This window comes from Penicillium citrinum, assembly GCF_028827155.1.
Source record: "Penicillium citrinum strain IBT 23319 chromosome Unknown utg000003l:1.0-4596430.0:1.0-4598250.0, whole genome shotgun sequence".
NCBI classification, from domain to species: domain Eukaryota; kingdom Fungi; phylum Ascomycota; class Eurotiomycetes; order Eurotiales; family Aspergillaceae; genus Penicillium; species Penicillium citrinum.
The window spans coordinates 2,042,279-2,068,665 of record NW_026622688.1 but is presented as its reverse complement, the minus strand read 5'-3'; the positions used below and the strand labels follow the sequence as shown (position 1 = coordinate 2,068,665).

The window sequence follows — 26,387 nt, the reverse complement described above, 5'->3', positions numbered from 1 at the left end:
GTGGAACGGGGTCTCCCACGCACGCGTCGCATGGTTTGTCCGAATCGGTCATTTGATAGTCTAGCGCGTTGTCCCGTGGGTCATATTCGGGGCTGAATGTTAGCTGAGGCATTGCGGGGATGACCGTTTATTGTTGCGTCATGCCATATTTATTTACGCTGAGTAAGATTCAAGTTGTCTATGTACGAAGGGCTCTGTAAATTCAATTATTGAGAGGTATCCGATCTTGCTTTGACTCCAGGCTAGGACAAGCATACGCAAATGTAAAGATGGGGCGTATCGATTGGAATTCTCTTAAAGCTTTTCGTTCGAACGTTAATACTAGTATATACGAAGTATTGAAATATTAGATATAATATTGATATAAATACAAGATGCCGGGAAGGGCTGATATAAACCTTTATAAATGACAACAGGTCAGAAAAAGAACAAGGGTTACTAAACCTATGAAGTTTTCGAAAGCTTCATACTCATAATGTCATTTTGCACAACGTTAGCCTATCGAAAATTCCCAATCGAGGTCAGCGTCACATCGCTCATTCAGCTTCGCATAGATCAAATCCCGATGTAGAAACCAGGGGGAGGCTCTGCTTAATCTTGCTTCAAGATTGCCAATCGCATGGCCATACATCAACGATGGATTGGTCTTCGGATTACCCCTTTGTCATCAAGTAGGATTTTAGAACCCCCGCGCCGTCGTCGGTCGATCAGAGCATTCTGATCTGCCTCGGCCCAACGTTTGAATGGGGTATTTGGATCATCAGACCAAGCTGGAACGGGAATTCGTGAGCGCCGAAGTGCTAAGAACCAATTTTCCTCCTCGCTCTCTGCCTCGGAATCCGTCTCGGGGATGGTGTCTTTATCGAAGGGTACCGCGCTTGTAGCTTTAGATGTGAACATTTCGTCACCCAGTTCGACACTGGCTGTTTCGTGGCGAGATTCGTCTTCAGCGGATTCTTCAGATGACTCTTCTTGTACTTCTTGCGAGGGTTCCATTCTGGTTTCTTGCGTGTTCGCGATGTATGAGCCCAGTGCATACGGTTCCTCGGCATCCTGCTCTTGCTTTACAAGGGTAGAATTTTCGTAGCTACTCAAGGGCAATGCTCGCGTAGTCAGCCCTTCAGTGAGCTCGTCGGAATGCTCTTGCTTAATCTCCACGGATGATTGGCGTACAAAGTACGGACTAGTACCGATGTTGATGTCTACTGCAGGAAGACCGTTCGGGGATTGAAGGATAGATGACTGCTGATCAGCTTCAATATTTGACGGAGGACGACAGCTTGGCGAAGTGTCGTTGAAAGAGTGCGCATGGAAGTTTGCAAATTGGTTGACCAAGCTTGCGGTTAAAGAGACCTCTCTGAGTCCAGTTTGAGAGTCCCCAGGAATCCGAGGAGACTGGTCACTGGTGATTTGGGAACCCTGTTTGGTTGAAAGAGCTTGCGATGCAGCCGAATCGATGGCAGGAAGTGTTAGGCAGCGTTTCTTGTGGACAGGATTGGTGTGACACAGAAGGAAGTATTTCTCATAGCCCATTGGAGCCGTTCCTTGGGATGATTGTTGTTCAACATGTGGAAGATATTCATTCAGATGCATGATGATAAAGTCGTCCCATAGGAACGACCTTTGCAGCTGGCCTCCGGCTCTAATAGACTTCAACTTTAAGCATAACTCCGAGAAATGGCCAAAATCTCCGTTGTAGTGTTTGTATTCCCTTCGGAATTTGTCGTAGAATACATGCGCCTCGAATGATTCCATTGGCTTGTTAAGATAGCCCAGACGCCGCGCAATAAGCTCAGCACTTTGAGTGCTGGGTATATCTTCGCTTGAATTATTCAGTTCAAGCGGAAGACGTTTCCCTTCATTGAATATCGACCCGTGGTCAGTCGCAGCAGGAATGAATCGTGCAAGAGGAGATATCTGTGATCCTCCAGAGTGATCATGTGAAGAAAGACCCGCCATTGAATCTTGAGTCTGTTGCATGGGCTGTGATGTTGCAGGTTGATGGGAGCTTGCACTTTGATGTGAAGATTCAGTGATGGGATTTGATGACGACTGTGAGTCGTTTTGGTGACGTTGAGCGGGCCCTGAAGAATCGAGCACAACCTCTGACGGCGACTGGTCCTGTGCCGGATTCTGTGGCATGAGGTCTTGATTACTTGATTGAGGTTGGGTTCTCTTGACCTGAACAGATCCATTTGAGGGGATAGAAGAATGAGACCCCTCGTTAGATGATTGTGTCTGTGTCTGCTCATGGCTTCCGTGGAAGGGATAAGTGTTGACAACGCGGGATTGCGAAGAGCTTTGGTTTTGTCGAGCAGAAAATGGTGCTCCATTTGAGAATGCGGGTTGGCTAGTATCTTTTGCTGCCAAGGCATGGGATGAACGGCTATTATTCATTGCGGGAGTTTCGAAGACCTGGACCTGTCTTGCGTTCGCTACGGGGAGCGGAGGACCCGAACTTATGGGTTCTTGTTCGTTTTGTGTGCTCTGTGAAGGCTCTGGGAGGCTCCCGCCGAGAGCGAAAGGAACAGATGTATCCATCATTGATTCGTCGCTCTCGTCACCTGAGTCGAACGCATCAGGATCAATTTCCCTGGCGGGAGGAGAAGGGTTGTTTTTGGAGACCGAAGATGATCTCTGCTTTTGTGCGATAGATTCTTGCGTCGAATATTCTATCTCCGACATCGTCAATAGCCCTATGTCGGGGTCTTTGGGCTGCTCTTTTTGAAAATGCCGAGGACTCTCCGTTATTGCGGCGCTTGTGTAATTTTCCTTAGCCGGAGATTCGGGAATTGGTGTCTGTTGAAAACCCTGAGAATCGTCATTCTGCACGTTTTCTGGCTGCTGGGAATTATTGGCGGCGTCTGCACCTCCATGGGGGCTGACTCGATTTTCTCCTTCGGTTTTTTCTAGAAACTGCTGTCGCCTTTCCGGGCTCTTCTCCTTTAAGGGACTACTATCAGCAGGCAGGAGTTGAATGGCTCGCTCATCACGCGGTGGGCTTGGACTCCAGGGAACTTGTTCGCTTTCCGTATCGGAATCGGCATCGGAATCACAAGACGAAGAAGCTGGATCAGGGGTCACAGGCCGTTCCGGGCTTGCTTGCTTCTCTTGAACAGACCGATGTCTTCGTTCGGCGATGCTGTTCCATCTACTCAGGAGCAAGGCCGGTACATGGCCTGGTGGAAGAGAGACACCGACTGCAGATGGAATCCAGCGTCTTTTGGTGGGGTTTTCAAGCATTTCACTTTGGTCCTTGGGAACCAGAACCTCGCGTAGTGGAATTTGGCCAGACCACTTCCATGGGTTGGCGCGGCGTGCTTTTCCATCAACGAGAGAATTCGGATGAGTATCTTGGCTCTGAAGGTCCTTATCAGTAGACTTTTTGACAGTATCCGGCGTCGTGTGAGAAGGCGAGATTTGAGGCACGATAGCCATGCTATCTGGTTTCTGTTTCTTTTTGGGCGGATGATCATCGGACACTTGCTCGTCAAGGCCTTCATTGACGTCTGAAATTGCGGTTCCACCAGGGCTACCTCGCCGTCGTTTGCGCGAAGGGGATTGACTGGTCGTATGGTTCACTTCTACGGGACCCTCATTGTTTTGAGGTACGTTTTCTGCGGGTTGGTGGAGCGATTGAGAAGAGATGTTTGCTAGGCTCTTCTTTTGGGCTAGGTTCCCAGATGACTGATTTTGAGCACCGGTATCAAAACAATCCTGGGCGATATTGTCACCAGTCTGCGATTCAGTTGACGCTTGACGTTTGTCATACACTTCGCGGTTTGTATAATTGAGAGTCTCCGGTGATGTCTTCTCATTAGCTGTCAATATTACTGGCCTATCCAGTGTTTCATTTGGAGAAGCAATGGTTTTTGTTGAACTGGTTGAGAATGGATTCAAATGCTGCAGTAGGGATGCACCAGTTCGTAGGAGAGAACTACCGGCTTTATAATCGTCCACCGGCGGGACATGCTGGCTAGCTGGCACTTGAGAGAAAATCTGCGAGACAGAAGGATTGTCCTGATCAGGCTCCGCCTCAACGTGAGGTTGAGAAGACTTTGCCGATACATTGTCAATTTCAGCAGACAGATGTATTCTTCGAGAGTCGCGAGTCTTTTGAAGTGCCTTGTCCAACAGACCTTTGATATTAAGATTCTTAACAAGTTTCCTTTTCGGTGTGAATCTGTGCTCTTTCCCCTCCCAATCAATACAGAAGCGATTGATGCATAAGCGGACGTCGAGGCAAGGAGCCGAGTATGGAATGACAAGCGAGAAGTCCAGAAGTTCGATTCTGTGTTTTTTCGGTGATTTAGGGATCGAGGATACCCAGTCTGATGCGGCAAGAAGTTCCTTTGATATAAACGCCTCGATTTGGTTCTCGGAATCTATCAACACGAGGCCGTCGCTTGAAGGTCCTAACGCCCACTAGTAGATCATATGCCGTCAGAACATTACCCTAAAACATGGGACGTTGAAAGATAGTTGATGAGTAGCCTACCTCGGCGACAAGCGCTGAGAATGAAGACCGGCTCACATGAAATATCAAAGAAGCTCCGTCATCTGTCACCTCAATATCATTTCTCAGGGTCTGACCAATGTAGAAACCTAGGCAGAGCTCGACGTGGGCCGCTATCCAAGGCGTTATGAGGTTGTTAGACGCCATTGTGCGCTTCCGCTCTATATTGAATGAGACGGAGCACACTTTCGGGTCACATCTGACCGAAAAGTATTAGGCCATCGACGACAGGCTGTGTGATTCGAGTCTCGGCGAGTAGAATCTCAAGCTGGCAATGCATGAGCTACGGCATGGTTGATCGCAGGAAAATCCACCGATAGCTGATAAGACGCGACGCGCCGCTTACTCAGCCCCGCCAACGTCATTGGACTGCAGGTAATTGCGGAGAACAGGGAAGCTCCTCTCTTTTTTGAGTCAACTTGGAGATATCGCCTGGATCTGAGGATTAGGTGACTAGCTCGAGCCAACAGCCAGGTCTTCGGATCTGATCTCGAAGAGAGAACGTATCTCCTCCACCGCCTTTATTCAACCCTTCGAAATCATGACCCACGAACCTTTAGCCTGACCGCAACTGTGTACGCATGGACTACAAATCGCCTCGGTCTCAGAGTCCCTCCGCGTCGTCTGGGTTCCTACGACTTGGGCGGCGTGGGTCTAAAGGCTCACTAGCAACTACGCAGACGGAAAGAGAGCACAAGGGAGCTGCTCTAGACCAGATTCATAACGCCGCATATCAATCAGACTCACTGACACATTTCAACGATTTCACCAGTCCCCCAACACCTGTATCGGCACAAGATGATAAGGGTCTATCAGAGGAGCTGCAAGGGGGGGTTGAGCGGGCTCTACAGTCGGTTCAGAACTTCCGTTGGTGGCATGAGAGATATCGTTAGCGGCGGGATGAAGCCAACGGACAAAATTGCAGCGGAGGGCCCAGCACTGAAGAGTCCGAACTCTGAACGTTACGTGAACAAATCTGTTTCAGACATCACAGCTCATCTTGAAGACCTCACACCGTCACATCCTACGTCATCTCAAGGCTCCAGACTTCAGTCACCGGTCTTGGCTAACTTTCAGCATGGCCAAGACGCTATGCCTTCCGCACACAATGGGAAGAGCTCAAGGATGTCTTCCAAGAGTCCCAGTATATCATCAAAAGCATCGATACCCCCATCCCCCGGCACCAAAGGCAATATTGCGCCACTGACCAAATCTAACGCCAGCTCCACTGCAGCTGACCCTACCATTACACAGCTCTACGTAAATGCTGTAGGACCAGACCATCGGTCACGCAGTAGCCCTGTCAACACCCCTTCCCATGGCCCCAAGAATATGGAGTCACCAAGTATTGGGGGCAAAGATGGCCCCGTTGATCTGTCCTTGAGCCAGTCAGGTTCTGTGCTTAGCCAAAACCTCTCACACTCACCGGTATTATCGGCCAAGACGCATGAAAGCAACCATGAGGATCAAAACATGGAGGAGCCAGGTGCGCCTTCGATGTCAGCAAGTCAAGTTTCAGTTGTTCCTCATAGAAAGTCATCGGCATCTGCAGATCACCCAAGACTTCCAGATAGCGTGTCTCAGTCTGCTTTGTCACGAAGCTCAAAGCAGTCCGACCCGACCAAAGAAACAGTTGCTCAGTCCCAAGAAAATAGAGCCAACTCTCGGCTATCGTTTAGCCATGACGATCCAACAGCTCTTCTAAATACTCAACCTAAATTTAGTTCTCAAGATAGCGACTCATTTCGTACAGAGCCAGCTCCTGAAAGCATCAGCCATGTGCCCCGCGATGAGACAGCAAAGGATGTGCCGCCAAAGGGCACTAGCTCAGCTGTCCCTAGTGACAAATCTAATTCAACCATAGCAAACACCAAAAACAGACTTCCCGGTTATGGGGTGTCTCGGGCTTCTACGGCAGAGTCGGCAACCACCGTGTCTTCCTTGCCACCACTCAATACGGCTTTACCACGAGGGTCAGCCTCGCTGGACAACCGGGCCCCAACAGTTGGTTCCGATGGTGTTATACCACAGCTACGGAACAGGCTGCTGAGCAGGGATTTTTGGATGCGTGATGAGAGTGCCAAAGATTGCTTCTATTGCGGTGAACCTTTCACAACCTTCCGTAGGAAGCATCACTGTCGAACTTGCGGTCAGATCTTTGATTCGAAATGCACACTTCTCATTCCCGGTACTCAGTTCGGACAGCCTGGTTCTATCCGAGTTTGCAAACCTTGTGAAAGAATGATCAGCGCACACGATGATGATTCTTCCGATTTCTCAGATAGCGAGCAAAGCCCGATCTTTATGAACCCCCGGATTTCTGAACTTAACTGGGGCGGTGCTCGTCCATCTCTTGTTGTTGATGATGACGATACTTCGTCTGTTATATCGCAGTCAATTGATCATGTGCTCAGAACACCAACTATGGCTATACCGGCTACGAGGCGTGCAGGTGAAGGGCATAACCGGCGATCAGCAGTACTCGAAATCAACCCGGATCGTTCTTTAGCAAGACCAACATCTTCACGGTCCCTTAGATCTTCCTTGGGAACTAGACCACATTCAATCAGCCACAAGCGACACCATTCTCGCCAACAATACATTCGCAGCTTCAAGTCTTACCATGACGATCGAGCGCCGTTTCAGCGTCGTCATGCCGATGATTTGAGCACAGAGTCTCGGCTTCCTGCTTTTCACAAAGACAATATCATTGACCCCGATCTCGCTCAGTACCTTTCAGATGACGCGTCAAGTGGTGATGAGCAGCCCAGTCTCTTGTCTGCAGTTACGGATGGCGGTCTTTCGAAGAGTGGTGGTGATGGTGAAAGAGCAACCTTTGGCGGATTCCTTGCTGCTATGAAAAAGGGCCGGTCCGCCTTTGGGGAACGTGGTGCTCCAAGCATCACTCAATCTGGCCGTGATGCAGATGATGCTAGTATAAGTAGTTCAAGGGCAGTAAATTTGCCCCGTTCCTCTCGGCGTCGAAACCTGAGCGTTGCTAGCAGCGTCCACCAACGTCAATCTCCTCGCGCCTCCAAAGATAGCATGTTTCCACAGGATATTTCTGCCCCACCTGTACCATTCCCTGTCAAACTCAGGGAAGGTGGCTTCAAAATGACAAGAAGTTCATCGATGAGGGGTGTTGGGGCTCCGCCGGTGGAGCTCAATAAAGCGAGTTTGGAGCACGTTCGCAAACTACTTCGCCAACTTCTGATTGCTGCCTCCGTTCCAAACGAAGACAGTTGGGAGAATGCTCTGGTACCGATTTTACTCAAGACAGCCGATGAGGTAGATCCAGATGTGCAGCGTGGCGATGATATGGACATTCGCCATTACATTAAACTGAAGAAGATACCAGGTGGACGACCTGGCGATACATCTTATGTTTCGGGGCTGGTCTTCACTAAGAACTTGGCTTTGAAGAGCATGTCACGAAGCATTCCATGCCCGAACATCTTGATCCTCACTTTTCCTCTCGAGTATGCTCGCCGGCAGCAACATTTCATGAGTCTTGAGCCTGTTATCCGACAAGAACGCGAATTTCTGGAAAATCTTGTCAGCCGAATCACTGAACTGAGGCCTAATTTACTCCTCGTCGAAAACAATGTCTCTGGCCTGGCCCTCGGTCTCCTCGAGAAGGCGGGTATCGCAACGGCTTACAACGTAAAGCCTTCGGTCCTTGAGGCCGTGTCCAGATGTACTCAAACTAGGATTGTGACTTCTATGGACAAACTTCTGACAACTGAGCTACGCAGTGAATGCAGCAGCTTTGATGTCAAAACCTACGTTCACGCTGGAAGAAGGAAAACATACATGTATATCTCTGGCTGTCCAAAAGAACTGGGATGCACTATTATTCTTCGTGGCGCCGAGGAGGACGTTCTGGCTAAAGTAAAACATATCACAGAGTTCATGGTCTATGTTGTCTACAATTTGCGCCTTGAAACATGTTTGATGCGAGATGAGTTCGCAAAGCTACCAGCATCTCCAATGGAAGTTATGAAGAATCCAGCAATAGGCCCAGAGAGGGGAAACAACAATGATGGCGCAGGCTCCAGTGAAAATGGCCCGGTCTCGACTGATTTGGCGTCTTCCCAGGAAGCCCCAAGCGAAAAACCAGACGAGGAGCCAGTGAGCCAGAGTCTCGCAGCTGCAGAGACGACCGAAGTGCCAGACGATGTTCCAATGCCAACATACTATGACGACATGGTCAAGGATCACCAGACGAAGATCTTATCTACCTCCCCTCTCGTCAAATTTGAGCCTCCATACCTCTTGATGAGGACCAGGGAGATGGAACGAAGACTAGCATACCTAAAACGTCTTCGCGACCATGACGAATACTCGGCGGAAAGCATGGACGAAAAGACAAAGCCTCAGAAATTCATGCTCATCACGCCTGAAATGGTTCACCAATCACCACGAGACGCTCCACCAAAGGTCAAGGAAGTATTACGCGCAGCTCATGATGCAGAGTATGACCGTGTTCACTACCATTACCAAACCCAGAAAAGACAGTGGGAAGCCTATGTGGCGGGGAATTCGAACATGTTTGATCCCTATTCACATCAGAATATTGTCGTTCTCTACAGTCTCGTATGTACGGAAACATCAGTCCCTTGTGCTGGACCCGATGTCTTCGCTCTAGAGTTTTACAATGAACATGGAGATGATGCCATGTACGAGGAAGATTGCACACTGGGTCACTTTGTGCAGGCACTTTGCGGATCAGCCAATCATTCCTGTGGGGTCAACGGCTGTGAGAAGCTTATGTATGAGCATCATCGTCAATATGTACATGGAGATGCTCAGCTCAGTGTGATGCTTCAGCCTTATCCCTCTAAGTTGAGAGGACTCCAGGACACTATCATGATGTGGAGTGTGTGCAAAGTCTGTGGAAACGAGACTCAGGCAACCCTGATGTCTGAAAATACCTTCAAGTATTCTTTTGGCAAATACCTTGAACTTTCGTTCTGGGGAAGAAATTTACACGCACGTGCCGGGGTCTGCCCACACGATCTCCAGAGGGATCATCTCCGCTACTTCGGCTTCAAAGATGTTGCTGTGCGCATCCAATATGACAAGATCCACCTCCTTGAAATCATTGTTCCGCGGCCTCGGGTAACATGGAAAGTGGACAATGACTTGAAGCTGCGAAATGAAGTCTACACACGTACAGAACAACGGCTGAGCAAATTCATGTTATCGGTTGTTGCACGTCTGAAAGGAATCAATGTCGAGAGTGTCGTCCCCGAGCTATTGGACGCCAGCAAAAAGGAAATAGACAACCTGATCAAGAAGGCCCACGAAGACCACGCTTTCCTGGTACGAAGCCTGCAAGATAGATACAATAATTCGCGCTATTGGGAGGTCATTCCGTTGAATGAGGTGCTCCGTGCAGTACAAGAAAAAGTTGTTGAATGGGATACCATTTTCGCAGATTTTGAACGAAACTTCTTCCCGTCAGAGAAGGACATCAAACGACTGGCGACTTTACAACTTAAGAAGATCTTTCTTGATAAGGATGCAACCTCGGAGATCACTGACGACCCGCTGCATACACCCACCGATGCGGACGACGAAAGCACACCGTCGAATGAAAAACCAAGATTAATGCGACGAATGACTCTGTCTCCAGAAAAAGCAAAGAATGTCTTGGTTTCTGTCGTCGAGGAACATGCTGGAAAAAAGCATCGCGATGTATCAAATCCAACTGACCCACCTCCGCTAGATCCCCAAAGCGAGGAAACAGCGTTGCCCCATGAAAACATAGAAGGTAAACAAAGTTCTCCTCAAGACGAGGCTGTTTCCAAGCAAGAAGTTCGTCATCTTGACCTGGCTGTTACCAGCGGTCATTCCCAAAAATCTCCTCCAGATGCATTGGAATCTTCCAATGTGCAAGCTCCCAGTCCGAATGCATCAGGTCTTGCAGAGGACAAAGCTGGTGATGATCCTTCCAAGCCATCAAAATCATCACCACCAAAAGAAATCGAATCCTCATCTCCAGAGACAAAGAAGGTAGATAGTCCAGCCGAGCTACAACAAACACCACCTAGCAAGCCTTCAGCGATTCCAAGACTCACCGAAGGAGCTTTTCGACGATCCGGTATAGCGCGCTCTCCTCCTTTACTTCGCACTCAATCTCAACCAGCTCATATTGTTCGAGATAAGTCCTTTGGATCAAAGCCAAGCGCGGTCGATTCGAACGACCCTGGTACTGGGAATTCACGAGGAGAACCCAACAAAACAAGTGACAAACGGTTGACCGAAAGATTGGGATTCTCTGCTCTTAAGAATGGGCGCTTTGCGCCAGGGCACTCCCTTATTCCCCGATCTACTCCAAAACGGGGCAGTAACAATGTGTCCAGTCTCGCAAGGCACTTCGAACAATTGAGCCGGGAATTTGAGAAAGAAAGACAACGTGAGAGACGCCAAAGGGCCCGAGGCGTTCAGTCTCGTGCTTTCCCTCTGGCATCATCGAAACCCATAGTTGAAGTATACCGGAATGTTCGAGAGGCCGTGGAGGAGCGAGAACCCCCGGTTGACGAGGAAGACAATATGCCGTTTGGACCACAACTCCTAACTGATGCATCCGGTCGGAGGAGCGACGAGTACCTGGATCGGACAGATCAGTCGTCTGCAGTAAAGCCTCAATTTCAAGAGTCTCCGACTGAACCATTTGTGCCAGAAACCATTGTACGATCTGACTCCCAGCTCATGTCAGAGGGCGAGCCCGAAGACAATGCTAGTGATGAAGAGCGGAATACAGCGGATGGTTTACACCAAGTTGATTCCCACGAAGAAGTCAAGATACCGGATGACGATTCGATTGATTTTAAAGATCTTGCTAAGCACGAACGTACAACGCTCTTGAAGATGCTGACCAACTTCTGGTCTGAGCGATCGGCCAGTGGTTGGACAGCTCTCGAATATCCCCTTACAGTCATGGACCATGTCTTCGCAGACTGTGATATCATCGTGCGGGAAGATGAGCCAAGCTCCTTAATTTCCTTTGCGCTAGATTCACCAGACTACAAGGAGAAACTCTTGAGTATTCAACAGCGTTATGACGAGATGGAGGAGCACCAAGAGGATCTGAAAAGTGGGCCAGAGTCACTGGAAGAATCTCGAGTTGAACACGCTCTCCTACGAGCAACAAGCACCCATCTCAAATACCAATTCCAGGAAGGCCAGGCTAAGATGCTTTGCAAGGTTTTCTATGCTGAACAATTCGATGCTCTGCGTAAGAAATGCGGTGTTGCTGATCGAATTGTCGAGTCCTTGTCTCGATGTGCCAAATGGGATTCAAAAGGCGGCAAAACCAAATCAATTTTCCTCAAAACACTGGATGATCGTTTCATCCTCAAGTCTCTCTCTCCGATTGAGACTCAGGCATTCCTTAAGTTCGCCCCTGCATACTTCCAGATCATGTCAGAAGCCTTATTCCACGAGTTGCCGTCCGCAATCGCCAAGATGTTTGGCTTCTACCAGGTTATCATCAAGAACCCATCTACAGGAACAGAATTCAATTGGTTCCTTTTATTGATGGAGAACCTTTTCTATGACCGTGTGCCGAACCGCATATTCGATTTGAAGGGCTCAATGCGCAATCGCAAGGTACAAAGTACAGGTGAACGTGATGAGGTCTTGCTAGACGAAAATATGGTGGACTTTATCTATGAAACGCCATTGTTTGCCCGTGAACACTCCAAGAAGCTGCTTGGCCAAAGTGTATGGAACGACACACTTTTCCTGGGTCGACAGAATGTTATGGACTATTCGCTCATGATTGCTATCGACGACAAACGCAGCGAGCTGGTAGTGGGAATCATTGATTGTATCCGCACGTACACTTGGGACAAGAAACTGGAATCCTGGATCAAAGATCGTGGCTTTGCTGGTAGCAGCCGCAATCGTCCTACTGTTACGAGTCCGAAGGAGTACAAGAGTCGATTCCGGGAAGCGATGGCAAGATATGTGCTTCAGGCTCCAAGGTATGTTTTTCATTCTTGATTCTTGGGCTTTCAAGTCAAAGCTAACTTTGTCAGTTGCTGGCACCAATTTCAACCGAGTGCAATGTATCGGCAGCCGCTTGGCGATCAACAGACAGGCAACGTTATGGAGCTCGAATCTTTTGATGGAAATGGAGAAGCAGGTCCCCTTCTGTGATGATAATGACTAGGCAACAATTTTTGCGATTTTTTTTTTGGCTTTGTTTTAATGAGTGATGAAGTGATGATCATTATTTGATACTGGTGCAACTGCCCGGACAAATGGGATAGACCTTGGACAGAGCATTTGTATAAAGTCAAGTCAGCCCTGGCAGTCAATATAATTGCATTTACTAGAATTTGATATCAACGAGTAGGATGAAACAGTGTATTACAATGACCCCGACCATGAAGAGACCTAATCTAACTTGTATTAGACTAAATCGAATTCTGCACCTAGTGTTTGTCTCTACATCGCTCTAAGGTTTGCCGTTTTTAGACATGTGCCGACATGTCTAGACCTGCTAGATGTTAGAAGGATCATAATTCATTGAGATTGCTTTCTGATTTCCTCCAGGGCTCTGTGAGTCACACTAGTACCGCTGGGCGTATAATTATACTAGAAGTACATAGTTAGTATTTGAGTTGTATACTAATTGTACTTGGAAGAACGAAATTGTGATTATTGTACTCATTACAAAATAACTGTTCTATTTTGAGCATATTTCCATCTTAACTAACTTCCCTCTTCTCTATGCAACAATACTGGAACACACCAGTGAATAGGTATAATATACCTAACTGGTAGTACCAGTGAGTGAATGGATGGAAGGCCTCCGACTCACTCACTTAAGAAGCAGTCTTCATCGACTTCATCCTCTTCCCTCTGCCACTGCCACAGCTACACCAACTATCCCACTCATCTTTCTCTTCTTTTCGTGGATTATTCCTTTTAACGGCCATTGGCCTCGATATTCGATCCATGTCCCCCGTCATGAGTCGTAACCAACCCTGGGAGGTCGTCATTATCGGCGCAGGTCCAGCAGGACTGGCCGCAGCAACATCTGTCTGTAGAGCTGCTCGGCGCGTTTGTGTCTTTGACTCGCATCAGTATCGCAATCAACCAGCAAACGAGATACACAATGTTGTCATGCACGCCGGTCAGCAACCTGATAGATTTCGCTCATTGTCCAGACAAGAGATTTGGAACTGCTTCGAGCACGACATCACTTTCATCGAGGCAACCATCAGCAATATCAACAAAGTCCATGTCAGAGATGGACAAACTGGTTTCGAGCTCACTGACAATGCGGGGAATACTTACAGAGGGAAGAAGCTGGTGATTGCGACAGGGTCTATGGATCTTATGCCAAATATTCCGGGGTATCGAGACCTCTTTGGACATGGCATGTAGGTTGACACTTGTTCCCCATTCTTTTTGAACGGGATTCGATAAGCTAATACGAGGTCTTCTAGTGTCCACGGTCTCATCTACGAGGCTCTCGAGAGAAGAGGAAAGCCGATCGGGGTCCTGGGACTGGACTCAATCAACGACGTCGCGCCAGTTTTGATGGCCTTCCACCTTGCGCAGAATAAGGTGACGATCTACACGAATGGAGAAGAGCCCGCAAGATACAGGTTCCAGGATAACCTCAACATGGTGCTCGCTCGAGGATGCACCCTTGATACGCGCAAGATTCGAGCTTTCTCACGCATGCATGATTCTTCGGTCATGATCCAGTTTTCGACTGGGGCTGCCCACTATGTCACATACATCTTGCACACTCCCAATACTCGAAACCGTGCAGAGTCCATGATCCACCGGCTCGGTGTTGAGCTTTCTGAGGTTGGCGGATATGCAATGGCCAAGGGGCCATACGGAGAAACGAATATTCGAGGTTGTTTTGTGGGTGGAGATACATCGACGAGCAACAAGAACATTCCTACGGCATTGAGCACTGGTTTGAATCCCCTGTTTCAGAAGTCTGCCTAAGTTTTTTTATTTGAGAATATTCAGCTAACATTATTCAGGCATGTTGGCTGGCTATGGCGCTGCGAGACAACTGGCAGTCGACGAAGGATGGGAGGCAGTTCAACATAGCAGTCCTCCCAGCCACAGACACCATAGAAGAGGTTGAATGCCAAATGGGTCAATGGATGATGAGATAATACCAAAACATCTCCGGCAGCTGCTATGTGATGGTGCGATACTTCTGATGATCTAATGATCTGATGTCCGATGATACTGGTGGTTCTGGTCTAGTTCTTAGTTTCTGTCACAACTGAACATCATGTATCCTCTTCGGATTTATTCCGTTTGTTCTAAAAGTGTATCTTATTTTCCCAATTTGTATTATTGTTAGTTAAAAGCGAGTTCCATAGTCCCTATGAACGAGAAAATGTACTTATGAGTCCTTCAATCTTCTGCCCGTACACTCTTTCATTGGATGTTGATAGATCGACAAAGGATCATGCCTGACGTCTCAGGCACGAATATCACCCGAGTCTTCGGCGAAAACCGGAATCCGGTCGGGTTGCCGTCGGGAATTGCTTTTAGCCAGACGAGCTCGTGCCAATCGCAATTCCAGCCGATCTTTCTTTCTTTCTTTCTTTTTCCCTCTTCGTAGCAATCATTCTCTCTTGAATTCTGCATTCGCGTTGACTTGAAGAGTGTAGTTTGTGCAAACCAACGCGGGATGTTCTTCTGTGCAATGGCACCATGTATGAAATGAACCGTGTACCACATGGGAAAGCCTCGGCCTCGGGGGATCGGAAAGGATCATTTTCGTCCCCCGCAATTGTGAATTGGTCTTTCCGACTGTCATCTTCTCCTCTTCGCTTCTTTTTACTATCCTTTCAATGTCTTTCTGAGGCCGTGGAGTCATTTGAAGCCGGGGATATGCAGAATCCTTACTATCAAGTCAAAACGAACCAGTGAACTCGCCCGCGCGCATCGCATTGTATGCCGTACGGCATACCGGGCGATTACTGATAACTAACACGCAGAATGTTGCGACCAAGACTAACCATTCCAGAATACAGCGGATTCCCCTGACTTATTTATTGTTTGAAGGGATATCTAGACTAGCTAACGGCGCGCTCGAGCTGAAGGCATTAAATTCGTCTCATTTACATCAATGCATTAACCTTCTCCCAAAAGCAATGGTCCTGACCATGGCACAGAAACGATCTTTGGCTTTCGAAGGAACACGAAAACAGGAGAAAGAACAAATAAGAAAGGTATGTATCCCACCCGCCGCACCAGCGATAAAACAGTATGAGAAATGAAAAGCGACTACTATCATCAAGGGATTGTATCCACTTGACTAACTTATTTTTTTTTTGCCGCAGATTACTCCATGGCGAGACCAAGGTTCTCCTCGGCAGGGACCACACGGACAGTGTTGGTGTGGCCCATACCGCCACGCCATCCTTGAACACAGACAATGGGGTCACCCTTGTTGATGATGCCGAGCTTGAGACCGTGGTTAATGGCCCACTTCAGACGGCGGTCAACATCCTCCTGCCAGATCTTGACGTTGAAATCGGGCTTCTTCTCGCTGAAGTAGAAAGGCCAGACACCGCGGTACAGGTGAGAGTACTGGAAAGCGCTTTTGTTAGCGTCGAACGGACTCGATCTTCTACAATTCGAGAACTTACCCGGGAAGCAGTGGCGTTGCGGGTGACCATGAGAACGGGGCAGACAGGGCGGTACTTGGACAGAAGGCGGGCGGTTTTACCACTGCATATCTAATCAGCACTCAAAACTCGAAACAAGACTCGGAATACGCATTGCATCGACATACCTGGTGGTCAAGACAACGATAGCACCAGCGTTCAGCTCCAGACTGGCACTAACAGCGGCCATGGCAATGGACTCGGAGGTCTCAGTGGGGCGGGGAGCCAGGTTACGAAGCTCATCGAAGATCTGGAAGTGAGGAACAGTGACCTCAGCCAGAAGGCAGGTCTCGTGCATCATCTTGACGGCCTCGCAGGGGTATGTACCCTTGGCAGTCTCACCAGACAGCATGACACAGTCGGCACCGTCAAGGACGGCGTTAGCAACGTCCGAAACCTCAGCACGGGTAGGACGGGGGTTGTATGTCATGGACTCCAGCATTTGGGTGGCACAGATAACGGGCTTGCCCTTGATGTTGCACTTGGCGATCATCATCTTCTGGGCGATGAACACCTTGGGGGCGGGGATCTCGATACCAAGGTCACCACGGGCAACCATGACACCGTCGGTCTCCTCGAGGATCTCATCGAAGTTGTTAACACCCTGCTGGTTCTCAACCTTGGCAATAATCTGGATCTCCTTGCCCTCCTCGCCGAGGACCTCACGAATACGCTTGATGTCACTGCCGCGGCGGATAAATGAGGCGAAGACCATATCAACGTTGTTCTTAACGCCGAACTTCAGGTCGGCAACATCCTTTTCGGAGAGAGCGGGCAGGTCTACGTCGGTACCGGGCAGGTTAACACCCTTGCGGGAAGAGATGTTGCCGTTGTTCAAGCACTTGACGCGCAGGGTCTTATCATCCACGACCTCGATCACCTCAAATGACAGGATACCATCATCGACATAGATGAGCTTGCCGGGGGAGATCACCTTGGTGATGTTCTTATAGTCGAGGTACCTGTTGTTGAATGCCTGTCAGTCAAATCCTTTTCATTGTCACCTTTGCGGTCACGCAGCTGAGTTCATGATGTTTGGCAAACGGGATGCCTTACATGTTCTTATCGTCACTGGCGGTAGCATAGGCATCGTCGGTGGTAATGTTCAGCTCGTGGCCGATCTTGATGGGAATATCCGCATCGCCAACGGTGTTACCAGTACGAATCTCAGGGCCCTTGGTGTCAAGAGCGATGGCCAGGGGACGGCCAGTCTGAACGCGAGCAGCCTCACGAGCGTTATCGATGACAGATTGGTGGTACTGATAGCACAGTCAATTGCGTTATCCTCTTGGTGGGGTTATTGACGATAAACGCTACTCACCTCATATGAGCCGTGGGAGAAGTTCATACGAACAACGTTAAGACCCGCTACATTCCAGTCAGTCCTGCTAAAGCTGTTTCTATTCAGCAGCTAATATCCATACCTGTGCGGAGAGCATTGATCTTCTCGACGGAGTTGGTCTTGGGACCTGCGGAGCAAATCTAGTCAGCAAAGTTTTTTTTTTCTTTATCCCCCGCCTTACTTGTCTCCCCATTTTGCATAAGGATACTAGCGGGACACTGTTTCCTGAATCATATTCTTTCTGAGGTGGAAAGATTGGGCAAATACATACCAATGGTACCGATGATAGAGGTGCGGCGGAAGTTCTTGGCTGGCACCAATTCGGTGTTAAGCTTGGAGTGCCATTCCAGCTTCATGCGGTTGCTCAGGTGGTCAAGGGAGGAAGTGGCCGCCATTTTGAACTGCTAGACAAATGATGGGTTTGAAAAAGCAGGGGGTGTGTAATGGATCAATTGAAGAGAGAAGGATGGAAGGGAAGCGAGGAGGGGGAGAAAATGGAGTGGAGGGTGAGGGGCGGGAGGGAAAATGTTGGCCGCCGACGTTTATCCCCGTGGACGTCTCCGTTGCCGCCCCAGCTTATTTTTACGGTGTACGGAGTACGGTGAGTCGCCTTGGCTAGTTTTGCTTTTTAGTTTCATTTCCAGTTCGTTTGATTTTGATTATTATATGCCTATTGATTGTATATTGTATGCATGACATATACTCTATATCTTCAAGCATAAATTTTTTTTCTTTTTTTTTTCCTAAATCATATTTTATATGTCTATTCCCGGGCACACGTTTGCCCATGCTTCTTTGTATGTAACACTGATCGGAAGCGGCGGCAGCCCTGTCGGCTACCCAAGGCAGACTCAAAAAAAAAAGAAGGGCAAAAAGGGGAAAAAGAAACAAGATGCAAACCTCCGCAAGTGGAGAGAAAGCGTGCTGGTTTGCCCAGCGTAGATTGGATCCCTTTTTATCAAAGTCCGCTTGACAAATAGCGACACCCAATTGATCGAACACCCCTCGACAGAAATGGCCTTTCGGTGGGCTGTTTAAGAGTCACGTGGTTAGCAGCCACTATCGATACTTGATCACCGCTCCGGTCACCGCCTGCTTATGAAAACTATAAAAACCGACATAAATAATATGATCAGGTGACTCTTTTCCGGCCACTTTGATAACGTAATCTCACCAGCCACCTTCACCGTCATGTGAAAGAGACCCACGTGAGTCCAACCGCTGCCTTACCTGCCCATAGCTACTCACTCATCTGCATTGCGATTTCTTTCTCTTCAAGCTGTGAACTCTGATGCTCCTCAGCTTGATATTCCCATACTTCACTATGGTGCGTGTGGTCTGTTCTCCATGCGGTGGTCAACTTCCCTTGATCATCTCGACCAGCCAGGACTGACTCGAATCTCTTATAACAGTTCGGCCGTCTCACCCACTACGCATTTGATGCGGTTCTCTGTGAGTACTCTCTGAATTAGTCACAAATCCATGAATCTCGCGTTACTGACTCTTATCTGCATAGTCTCCGCTTTCCTGGCTGGTGTCAAGCGCTCCACAGGCCTCACGTAAATACTCCCCCCTCCCCATCTTTCTTTACCTCGGCTCCTTTCTCTCAATACATAATCCTCCTGTTCGAAGAACTACAAGCATTGTGAAAACGGGCAAATCAGGCTAACTTGGATAACCTCGCCACACCGCCCATTAAAAGGGTAGCGTGTGCGCGGGGACTTTGACAGCCCCAGTGTCGACTCTGATAAGATCTCTGACAGCAAAGACGTCAAGAAATGGATTGATAGCTACCTCGGTGTTGGCGAGTGGGTGATGGATCAGTCCGTAGCTGTGATGGGCTCCTCCAGCTTTTTCGAGCGGAGACGGTGAACTGTTTGAACTTGTTACTGGGAGGTGATAACCATATCCTCGATTATTCTCGGTCTGATACCCAGCCAGTGGTATCTACCTAACCAGGCCTTGCCGGATGGTTCTTGGAAGCACCTATACATATTGCACTTTTCTCGGGGTTACTTACGTGACGCTATGGCTGGATCCACGAGTGACGACCAACTCTTCTCCGCGCTCCATTCTGTACTTTCCTTATCACGATCAGAGTTATGGCGTCTTTGGCTTCCTTCTATCCGATACCTTTCTGCCTGTATCTATTATATGCGTGCCATGTGAATCCACTTCGCATTTTCTGCTTTGAAATAATTCCCAATTCATGAATGAGCGGTAATCTACTTCTTACAAAAAGAGATCGACTGGTTCCGATGTTGCAATGGCTCACTTGGGCTTCCCTTGGTTACGTCGAGCTTCCCAATTTATCGACTGTAAAAGGTCCAATGGTAGACGATACCTACGTACTTGTTATGTCTTCGAGAGTAAAGCTTTCCGATTAAAATCCCGAGCGTTGTTTCTCTGACTGGTGAAATCGCCTGGCAAAACAAACAAAGGAGAATTGAGAAGGACGTAAATCATCCCATGCTAGCATACTTGACCATGACAGAAAACGAAAGAGGGGTATGTGAAAAGAAGATTGACATAAAAACCAAAACTGCGATCTATATCTGCAGTAGATTGTTAATATCGACACGCCGGTAGTAAGAGATGTGGCCCATCTCCTGCCAGTAGTGGGCAATATACTCCGTGGAAACGAGGATTAATTGGGAAGATATAAAGGTATCTGTGATTGATGTTAGATATTTCCATGGTTGGCAAGTTTCATTGGAGTACTCAAGCATACCATCATGAAAACCAAGGCCGGCAACATGTCCATTGGCCCGCACGATACGAGAACCCTTGAAAGGCTCCTCGGTTTCCACTTTGATGAGGCCCTTTGGTCCAATATCGCCAGAAATAAATGTAGTCTCTCCACGAGGAACATTCGGATCCCCGGTCAGTTTGATGGCATGAAGGCTTCCTCTCTGGACAGTACCAGTGGTACTGTCGCCTTCATCGTCATCGGATGGATCACCTTGGATAATAAGCAGGAATTCACACCCGTGAGCCGAATAGTCGCCGACCCAAATCCCCTGGTATGGCTTTTCTCGCGTGGGCGTATACAGAACCGGATCAAGCGTAGAATATGTAATCATAGCCGAGTTTTGGCCCGGTGAAATCATTAATCGAAAGTTTGTCCAACGTCGGATACGAAATGCTTCCTGAGATGCTTCAGACCAGCTCTCGGGGTCGGATGGATCCGCCCCAAGGATAGACCTGACTACTCGATTGTCACTGGGAATATTTGGAGGTGGCCAGAGGTTCATCTTATCCTGTTCGTGGGTATCTTGATTGGAACAGAGAAGAAGTGAGTTGAAAAGATGATTGGCCTCCGCAGGCATGTGCATTTTTCGTTCAGCCATCCAAGTTTGGCATTCGGATGTTGGTTCGGATGGCTCTAAGTCCCTGAGAAGCAGCACCGGGTCATCCAACCACAGGGTGACAGTGGGGTGAAATGATTGAATCATTACATCTGGATGTGCTTCCCAAACCTGGAACTCTGGAGACCCTCGATCCGCGATTAAGCGGTATGCTTCGATCACGCCTCGTCGATTATCATAGCGAGCCAAGATTAGATTACCAGTATGTTCATTGTCTGCAAACCAAATCTTGTTCTTCGGGATGAACCAGTAGGGTAGATGGGCAAGATACAATCGACGAAAGGAATCAAAGGGGCCCGGGTCATGGATTGGGAATGGTAGATTGGAGTTGACTAGCCGAGCCCACAAGAGGTCGTTGGAGGCATGCTCCGCCAGGGCACGACAGGTAACAGACACTCGAGCAAGATCGTGCGGAGAAAGAAATGAAAGAATATAATGTAAGATTTCGGCCGGCAGTTTATCGATTATTGATGATGAATGTGTAGTTTTGGTCCATTGCTGTTCCTGGAGGATATTGTTCATGTACTGTTGATGTTTACGAAGTCCAGTAAGCTATCCAACAAGTTAGCCCCATCGGCTCCAAATGCCCCTCATCGGCCGGCGGTTCAGGCCAGATCCTCTGTATCTTGTAGAAGAGACCAATATTTTCAAGGCGCTTACCTTGTTCGAAGATATCACGTCCGCCATCGTGTTTGCCAATCTACCCGACGTTGAAGTGGGGAGAAGGTGAATCTGGAAGTGGATATGGATAGCTCGTCCCCTTTCGGCAACCCAAATGACATCACCTAAGAGCAAGCGGGCGAAGGCGCATTTGAAGGTGGTTGGGTTGTGGGGTTGGAACAAAGAATGAACCAAGCAAAAGGCCCTTGTCCAAATAAGTTTTCAACGAAAAAAAAGGGCTCTAACGCCGGACCAAAGTGCGTGCGTTGGAGACGAGAGGAGAAGCAGCTCGATAAGTGGTGGGTCACACCGATAAGATAATGAGACCCCAGTTAAGACTGGAGTGCATTCCGCAAATGAGGAAAGGCAGTAGAAAAGTCAACTTTGGATACTGGAAATGTACAGTATGGAAATCCTAGCAGCTAAGTTAGGTTCGGAGCTAAAGGATGGCGATCTTCGGGATCAATATGGGGGGAAGTTGGTTCCCCGCGAGTGGCAATGGTGATCGATTCGGCCCGGGTCATAGTTAACTTTCTTAGTTATTATATATCATCCGTGGTTGTTGCCCCAGTTTGAACACTCAACAGATCACGTAAATTGTTCCAGTTACAATAGTGAAGATTTCACAGCAACTATTGAGGGAGATTATGTACTAGTACAATAAATAAATAACACTACATAGTAGTGGCAGGCAAATCATAGCTAGTACCCATGATTTGCCTGCCACAAGTCCTAAAAGAGCCAACGTTGTATCAGGAACGTGAGGCTCGGAATAGCCGATATTTGAACAGATAAACCAGGTGATCTGTGATCTTCATATACAGAAACCCTTTCTAGGAATATGTACTTGTGTATCCTAAATCAAACAATTGTATGTCAGGTATTTTGTTTACTACTTCGCGAGCCACACGTGACATCCCAGCCTAAAAAGGCAAGATGTTTATATCCGGAATAGGCAGACGCTGGCACGCGCAGGCGCGACTCTGCTGCCTGAGCCCCACCGAGTGTTTGTTTATGTTGTTGATGTATACAATTCCTCTGTTATAAGCGCCAATTCGTCGATACCATCCCTTTTCTTTGATCCGAAGTTGCTGTGTGCTGGTCATTGTCGTGCATGATTCAAACGCATCCAGTCCATTCCTTTGTCATACTCAACAACCGTTTTATCGCATTTGCTTGATAAACAATAATCCCTGACAATCTTATACTTCTCTATAACCTCAAAATGGAGACGCGATTATCGTGTAGAAAGCGCAGGAATAGTACCGTTTCAGACTCATTGGGAGAACTTCCTGTCTCCCGCCGCACGAGACAAGCCACAGCAACAGAAACAATATCAAAAACAAGACCATCGGAAGATGTCCGGTCCAACTTTGGAAAGCAAGAGAGAAGTACACCCCGGAAATCTAGGAAACGCGTACGTTTCTCTGACCCTGGTCCTTTTCTGCATGATACTACTGCATGCTCCACCGGCTTGACGCCGGCCATGAAACGAACCTCATTTGGACCTTCTTCCGCGAAGGTCTCTCGGCGTGGAAGCCAGACACCTAGTCGAAATACACGTCGAAAATCAGCACCGACGCCTCGTTCCCTACGAGCATTTGACCAGGTAGAAGAATATGATGAGTGCGCCACCCAGCGAATCCATCAGTTTACTCCTCTACGGCAAATTCTGGATAGCCGGACTCAACGCCGGATTCGTCGATTTGGATTGAGCGACGAGGTTAATCAAATTGAACGGGAAAAGCGCGAGGATCGCAAATTCGAGAAGAGTCTTTCCAGTCTTCGACAGGAGCGAGACGATTTGCGGCGTCAATTGAGCTTGATGCAGCAGAGGGGTGAGATCTCGGATGAAAGTTTACTTGCCTCGTCCGAGTCCTATTGGATGTCTCCTCAGGTTCATAATCCGGAGGTAGAGCCTGATGCTCACGTTACTCATGAGCAAAATCCTGTAACCTCTAGAAGAGATCAGGGGAGTCTTTTCCAGGCTGCCAGTGATGGGGAAGGCGATACGCTCAACGACAGTGCCATAATAGTCTCAAAATCACCGGACTATCGTGCTATGCTCCAGTACAATACACATACACCGGAGCCAGATAGCTTAATGTATGAGGAGGAAGATACTATCATCCACGCTGCGACACAAACCTCTTTCAACGGCAATACCGAGAACTCGGATATATATCGTTTAACCCTCGACTTGGAAGCAGCTCGATCAGAAAAGGAGAAACTGTTTAGCAGATGTCGCTCGGAATTGGCCACATTTGGAGATGCCAGCATGAGGGATATTCTTCGCTTACCATCGCCCCCGCAAGATGTCTGCGATAATATTGCCAGCATTCTGACAACCGCCTTATCACGCGCCTCAGCTGCCACGGAAGCACTTGAAGGCATCAATCAGGAGTGTTCTAACCTAGGTTTCTCTGGTGCCAATGCCGAGGAAGTCGTCTTTGACATAAAGAATTCCCTCCGTTCGGCACGTTTGGAGCTCGAACGAGCTATCCCGGGTGAGACTGCTGATGTCGGCCTAGAGGATGGAAAAGCAACATTAAGTGCTCTTGTACGACGGGTTCGCCTATTAGCGAGTGACCTTCAGACGGAACAAAAACTGCACCATGGCTCTCTGGGCCGAGAGAAGGCACTTAAAGGACATTTTGACGACCTCTTGTATCGCTACGAAGCTGCCGCAACTAAGATCAGCAAGCTTGAGGGCTCAATCGCTTCCTCTGCAAGTGATATGCTTCACACTAGAATGCGACTCCAGGAACTCGAAAACGAAGACCAAGAAAAGACGATCGGGATTGACAGATTAAACACCGCTCTGGATAAATATCACGACGATATGAAGAGCCTCGAAAGCCTCGTGAATAGATTGGAAGATGAGAATGTTGCTGCAAAAGCATACTACAGACAGCAGATTGCAAAACTCAAGAAGCAGGTCGCTAGTGAGCGACAACAACGCTCCCAAACCGAGGCTTCAGCATCCGAATATGAGACGCATATCCGTCTCTTGGAGGAGACTGTTGAGAATAATAGGATCAAAGTCTGTGACTTGATGGCGCAGGTGGAAAGTCTCGAGAAGGAGCATCGAGTTGCCTCTGGGGTCCTCGAAAGTAAATCAACTGAGCAACTGCAACAGCATGAGTGCGAGATGGGGACACTCAACGTTCGTATCTCTGAGCTCAACACCTCACTTGACGAGATTAAAGTCGAGGCAACCCGCCTGCGTCGGGTCAATGCCGGTCTTGAAGAGCAATTACGAATCGAAATCGAAGCCCGAGATGAGTTGCTCGATAAATGGGCCGCCGAGCAAGCACGCTCATTCGCTTTCATGAAGGAGAGCGTCAATTCCGAACGGCGACGATCGAAAGTTCGTGCCGCTAATTGGGAGCTTCAATCCGATGATCTTATGTCTGATGGTACTACTATTGCGGGAAGTGAGCCCATAACGCCGGTGAGCATGACTCGCTTCGTTGATGTTGAGTGCGGACGGGGAAAGGACCGCAGACGTATGGATAGTGGCGTTGGTCTTCTCACGAATGAAGATATTTTGAATGATGATGTCTCTGACTTGCGATGTGAGCTGGACTCCGATATCGATCTTCCTACTTTGGATTTGATCGATGCATAGATGGCACATTTTATTCCTCTCATTAATATTTATCAACTGTGTCTTATTTCTTTTGTCATGGTTGGGTTCATACTTTTTGGTCGGTCATTCTATACTAGACTTTCTTTGAATATATCAGGCACTACGCAATATGCTCATAACTTATGATTGAAGCTACTTCAATTTCAAACATTTTCAATTTGTATTTGTGCCCCAAACCATCGCTAAGATGCAATTACCTAATTGAGGTATAAATACACCTTTCAATTAAGTCTACTGAGACATTAACAAGTATATCATTATCCTGCATATGACATATATCGAGCCTGGCCTCAACCAAGGCGTGGTATCACTTGAAAAGAAGTGCGATGGCAAATTCAAACCCGTCGGGTTGATACAACCAACGGTAAATAATGGAATAGCTGAAGGAAATCCAAATCTGGCGTATCATCTACGAAGAAGATGCTTCCGCTTGGCCAGTTTCTGTAGAAGTAGATGCCTGAGGGGAAGCAAAAGGGGCAGTTCTATGGCCAGGACCGCGAGCCTTTGGTTCATGACCAGGGCGCGCAAACGCCGCTCCAACAAGATTCACGAGATTGCCCACACGCAGAGCCATTTCATAGGCTAGAGTCATACTCGTCACAACAATTTCCTCCTGTAACTCCTTATTGTGCGCATGTTCACCCATAAACTCAATTTGACCGATTCTCTTCAATCCCCAAACGAACATTTTGAGCTTGGCGATGGGTAATTGTTGTTCGTCGCAGCAGACGAAATCCCATTCGGTGAAATTGCTATCGCTGTACCAGGTCAATTTGGCCGGTTTGTCCTTGGTAGATATAGCTGTTGAACGATGCGCGTAGGAAGTTTCGAGACGTTTTTGTGCAATGATCTGGTCCTTGCGTCCATGGACCTCATAGTCTGCATCGATAGAGAAGTAATTCAAGTCTCCAATACCGAATATTTCGTCCGTAGCGTATCGTCTGAATCTAATGCGTTTTCTGACAATTTGGTTGTAATCGATAATGTAAAGGGGCTCTGCATTTGGCTTTGTCTCGTCGGAGATTAATGTGCGAAACTTGCGCCAGCCGAAGTCAAGAATGAGTCGAGGAGGTGCTGAGCTTTGCGAGCCTTGCTGAGCTTGCGTGTTGCTGCTAGTTTGCGCGAGATCGTTGAGCTCCATGGGGAATTGAAACCGAGTATATAATCTCAAGTTGGTCGG

General features: G+C 48.1%; 8 protein-coding genes across 8 annotated transcripts; 4 read left to right on the top strand and 4 right to left on the bottom strand.

Annotated features, from left to right (window-relative positions):
- Positions 1–630: 630 nt before the first annotated feature.
- Positions 631–4,663, bottom strand: N7469_003990 (uncharacterized protein; the record flags this gene model as incomplete). Its single annotated transcript, XM_056642910.1, has 2 exons — positions 631–4,425; positions 4,499–4,663. The coding sequence occupies 2 exons, from the start codon at positions 4,661–4,663 to the stop codon at positions 631–633; spliced, it is 3,960 nt and encodes a 1,319-aa protein (XP_056502322.1).
- Positions 4,664–5,097: 434 nt separating this feature from the next.
- Positions 5,098–12,685, top strand: N7469_003989 (1-phosphatidylinositol-3-phosphate 5-kinase FAB1; the record flags this gene model as incomplete). The annotated part of the gene is made up of 3 exons (XM_056642909.1): positions 5,098–5,383; positions 5,442–12,510; positions 12,565–12,685. 3 exons carry the CDS (start codon positions 5,098–5,100, stop codon positions 12,683–12,685), a joined length of 7,476 nt encoding a protein of 2,491 aa, XP_056502321.1.
- An 816-nt stretch (positions 12,686–13,501) lies between these two features.
- N7469_003988 (FAD/NAD(P)-binding domain-containing protein) lies at positions 13,502–14,645 on the top strand (the record flags this gene model as incomplete). The annotated part of the gene is made up of 3 exons (XM_056642908.1): positions 13,502–13,917; positions 13,984–14,468; positions 14,539–14,645. The coding sequence occupies 3 exons, from the start codon at positions 13,502–13,504 to the stop codon at positions 14,643–14,645; spliced, it is 1,008 nt and encodes a 335-aa protein (XP_056502320.1).
- A 1,214-nt stretch (positions 14,646–15,859) lies between these two features.
- Positions 15,860–17,952, bottom strand: N7469_003987 (pyruvate kinase CDC19; the record flags this gene model as incomplete). Its single annotated transcript, XM_056642907.1, has 7 exons — positions 17,799–17,952; positions 17,610–17,654; positions 17,507–17,553; positions 17,242–17,444; positions 16,314–17,147; positions 16,168–16,249; positions 15,860–16,108 (listed from the first exon to the last, which is right to left on the bottom strand). Exons 1-7 carry the CDS (start codon positions 17,920–17,922, stop codon positions 15,860–15,862), a joined length of 1,584 nt encoding a protein of 527 aa, XP_056502319.1. The 5' UTR covers positions 17,923–17,952.
- Positions 17,953–18,851: 899 nt separating this feature from the next.
- N7469_003986 (DUF1748 domain-containing protein) lies at positions 18,852–19,399 on the top strand (the record flags this gene model as incomplete). The annotated part of the gene is made up of 4 exons (XM_056642906.1): positions 18,852–18,854; positions 18,940–18,979; positions 19,044–19,086; positions 19,258–19,399. The coding sequence occupies 4 exons, from the start codon at positions 18,852–18,854 to the stop codon at positions 19,397–19,399; spliced, it is 228 nt and encodes a 75-aa protein (XP_056502318.1).
- A 677-nt stretch (positions 19,400–20,076) lies between these two features.
- N7469_003985 (F-box protein) lies at positions 20,077–21,417 on the bottom strand (the record flags this gene model as incomplete). The annotated part of the gene is made up of 1 exon (XM_056642905.1): positions 20,077–21,417. One exon carries the CDS (start codon positions 21,415–21,417, stop codon positions 20,077–20,079), a length of 1,341 nt encoding a protein of 446 aa, XP_056502317.1.
- Positions 21,418–22,780: 1,363 nt separating this feature from the next.
- On the top strand, positions 22,781–25,186 carry N7469_003984 (uncharacterized protein; the record flags this gene model as incomplete). Its single annotated transcript, XM_056642904.1, has 1 exon — positions 22,781–25,186. The coding sequence occupies one exon, from the start codon at positions 22,781–22,783 to the stop codon at positions 25,184–25,186; it is 2,406 nt and encodes an 801-aa protein (XP_056502316.1).
- Positions 25,187–25,616: 430 nt separating this feature from the next.
- N7469_003983 (uncharacterized protein) lies at positions 25,617–26,348 on the bottom strand (the record flags this gene model as incomplete). The annotated part of the gene is made up of 1 exon (XM_056642903.1): positions 25,617–26,348. The coding sequence occupies one exon, from the start codon at positions 26,346–26,348 to the stop codon at positions 25,617–25,619; it is 732 nt and encodes a 243-aa protein (XP_056502315.1).
- Positions 26,349–26,387: the final 39 nt, after the last annotated feature.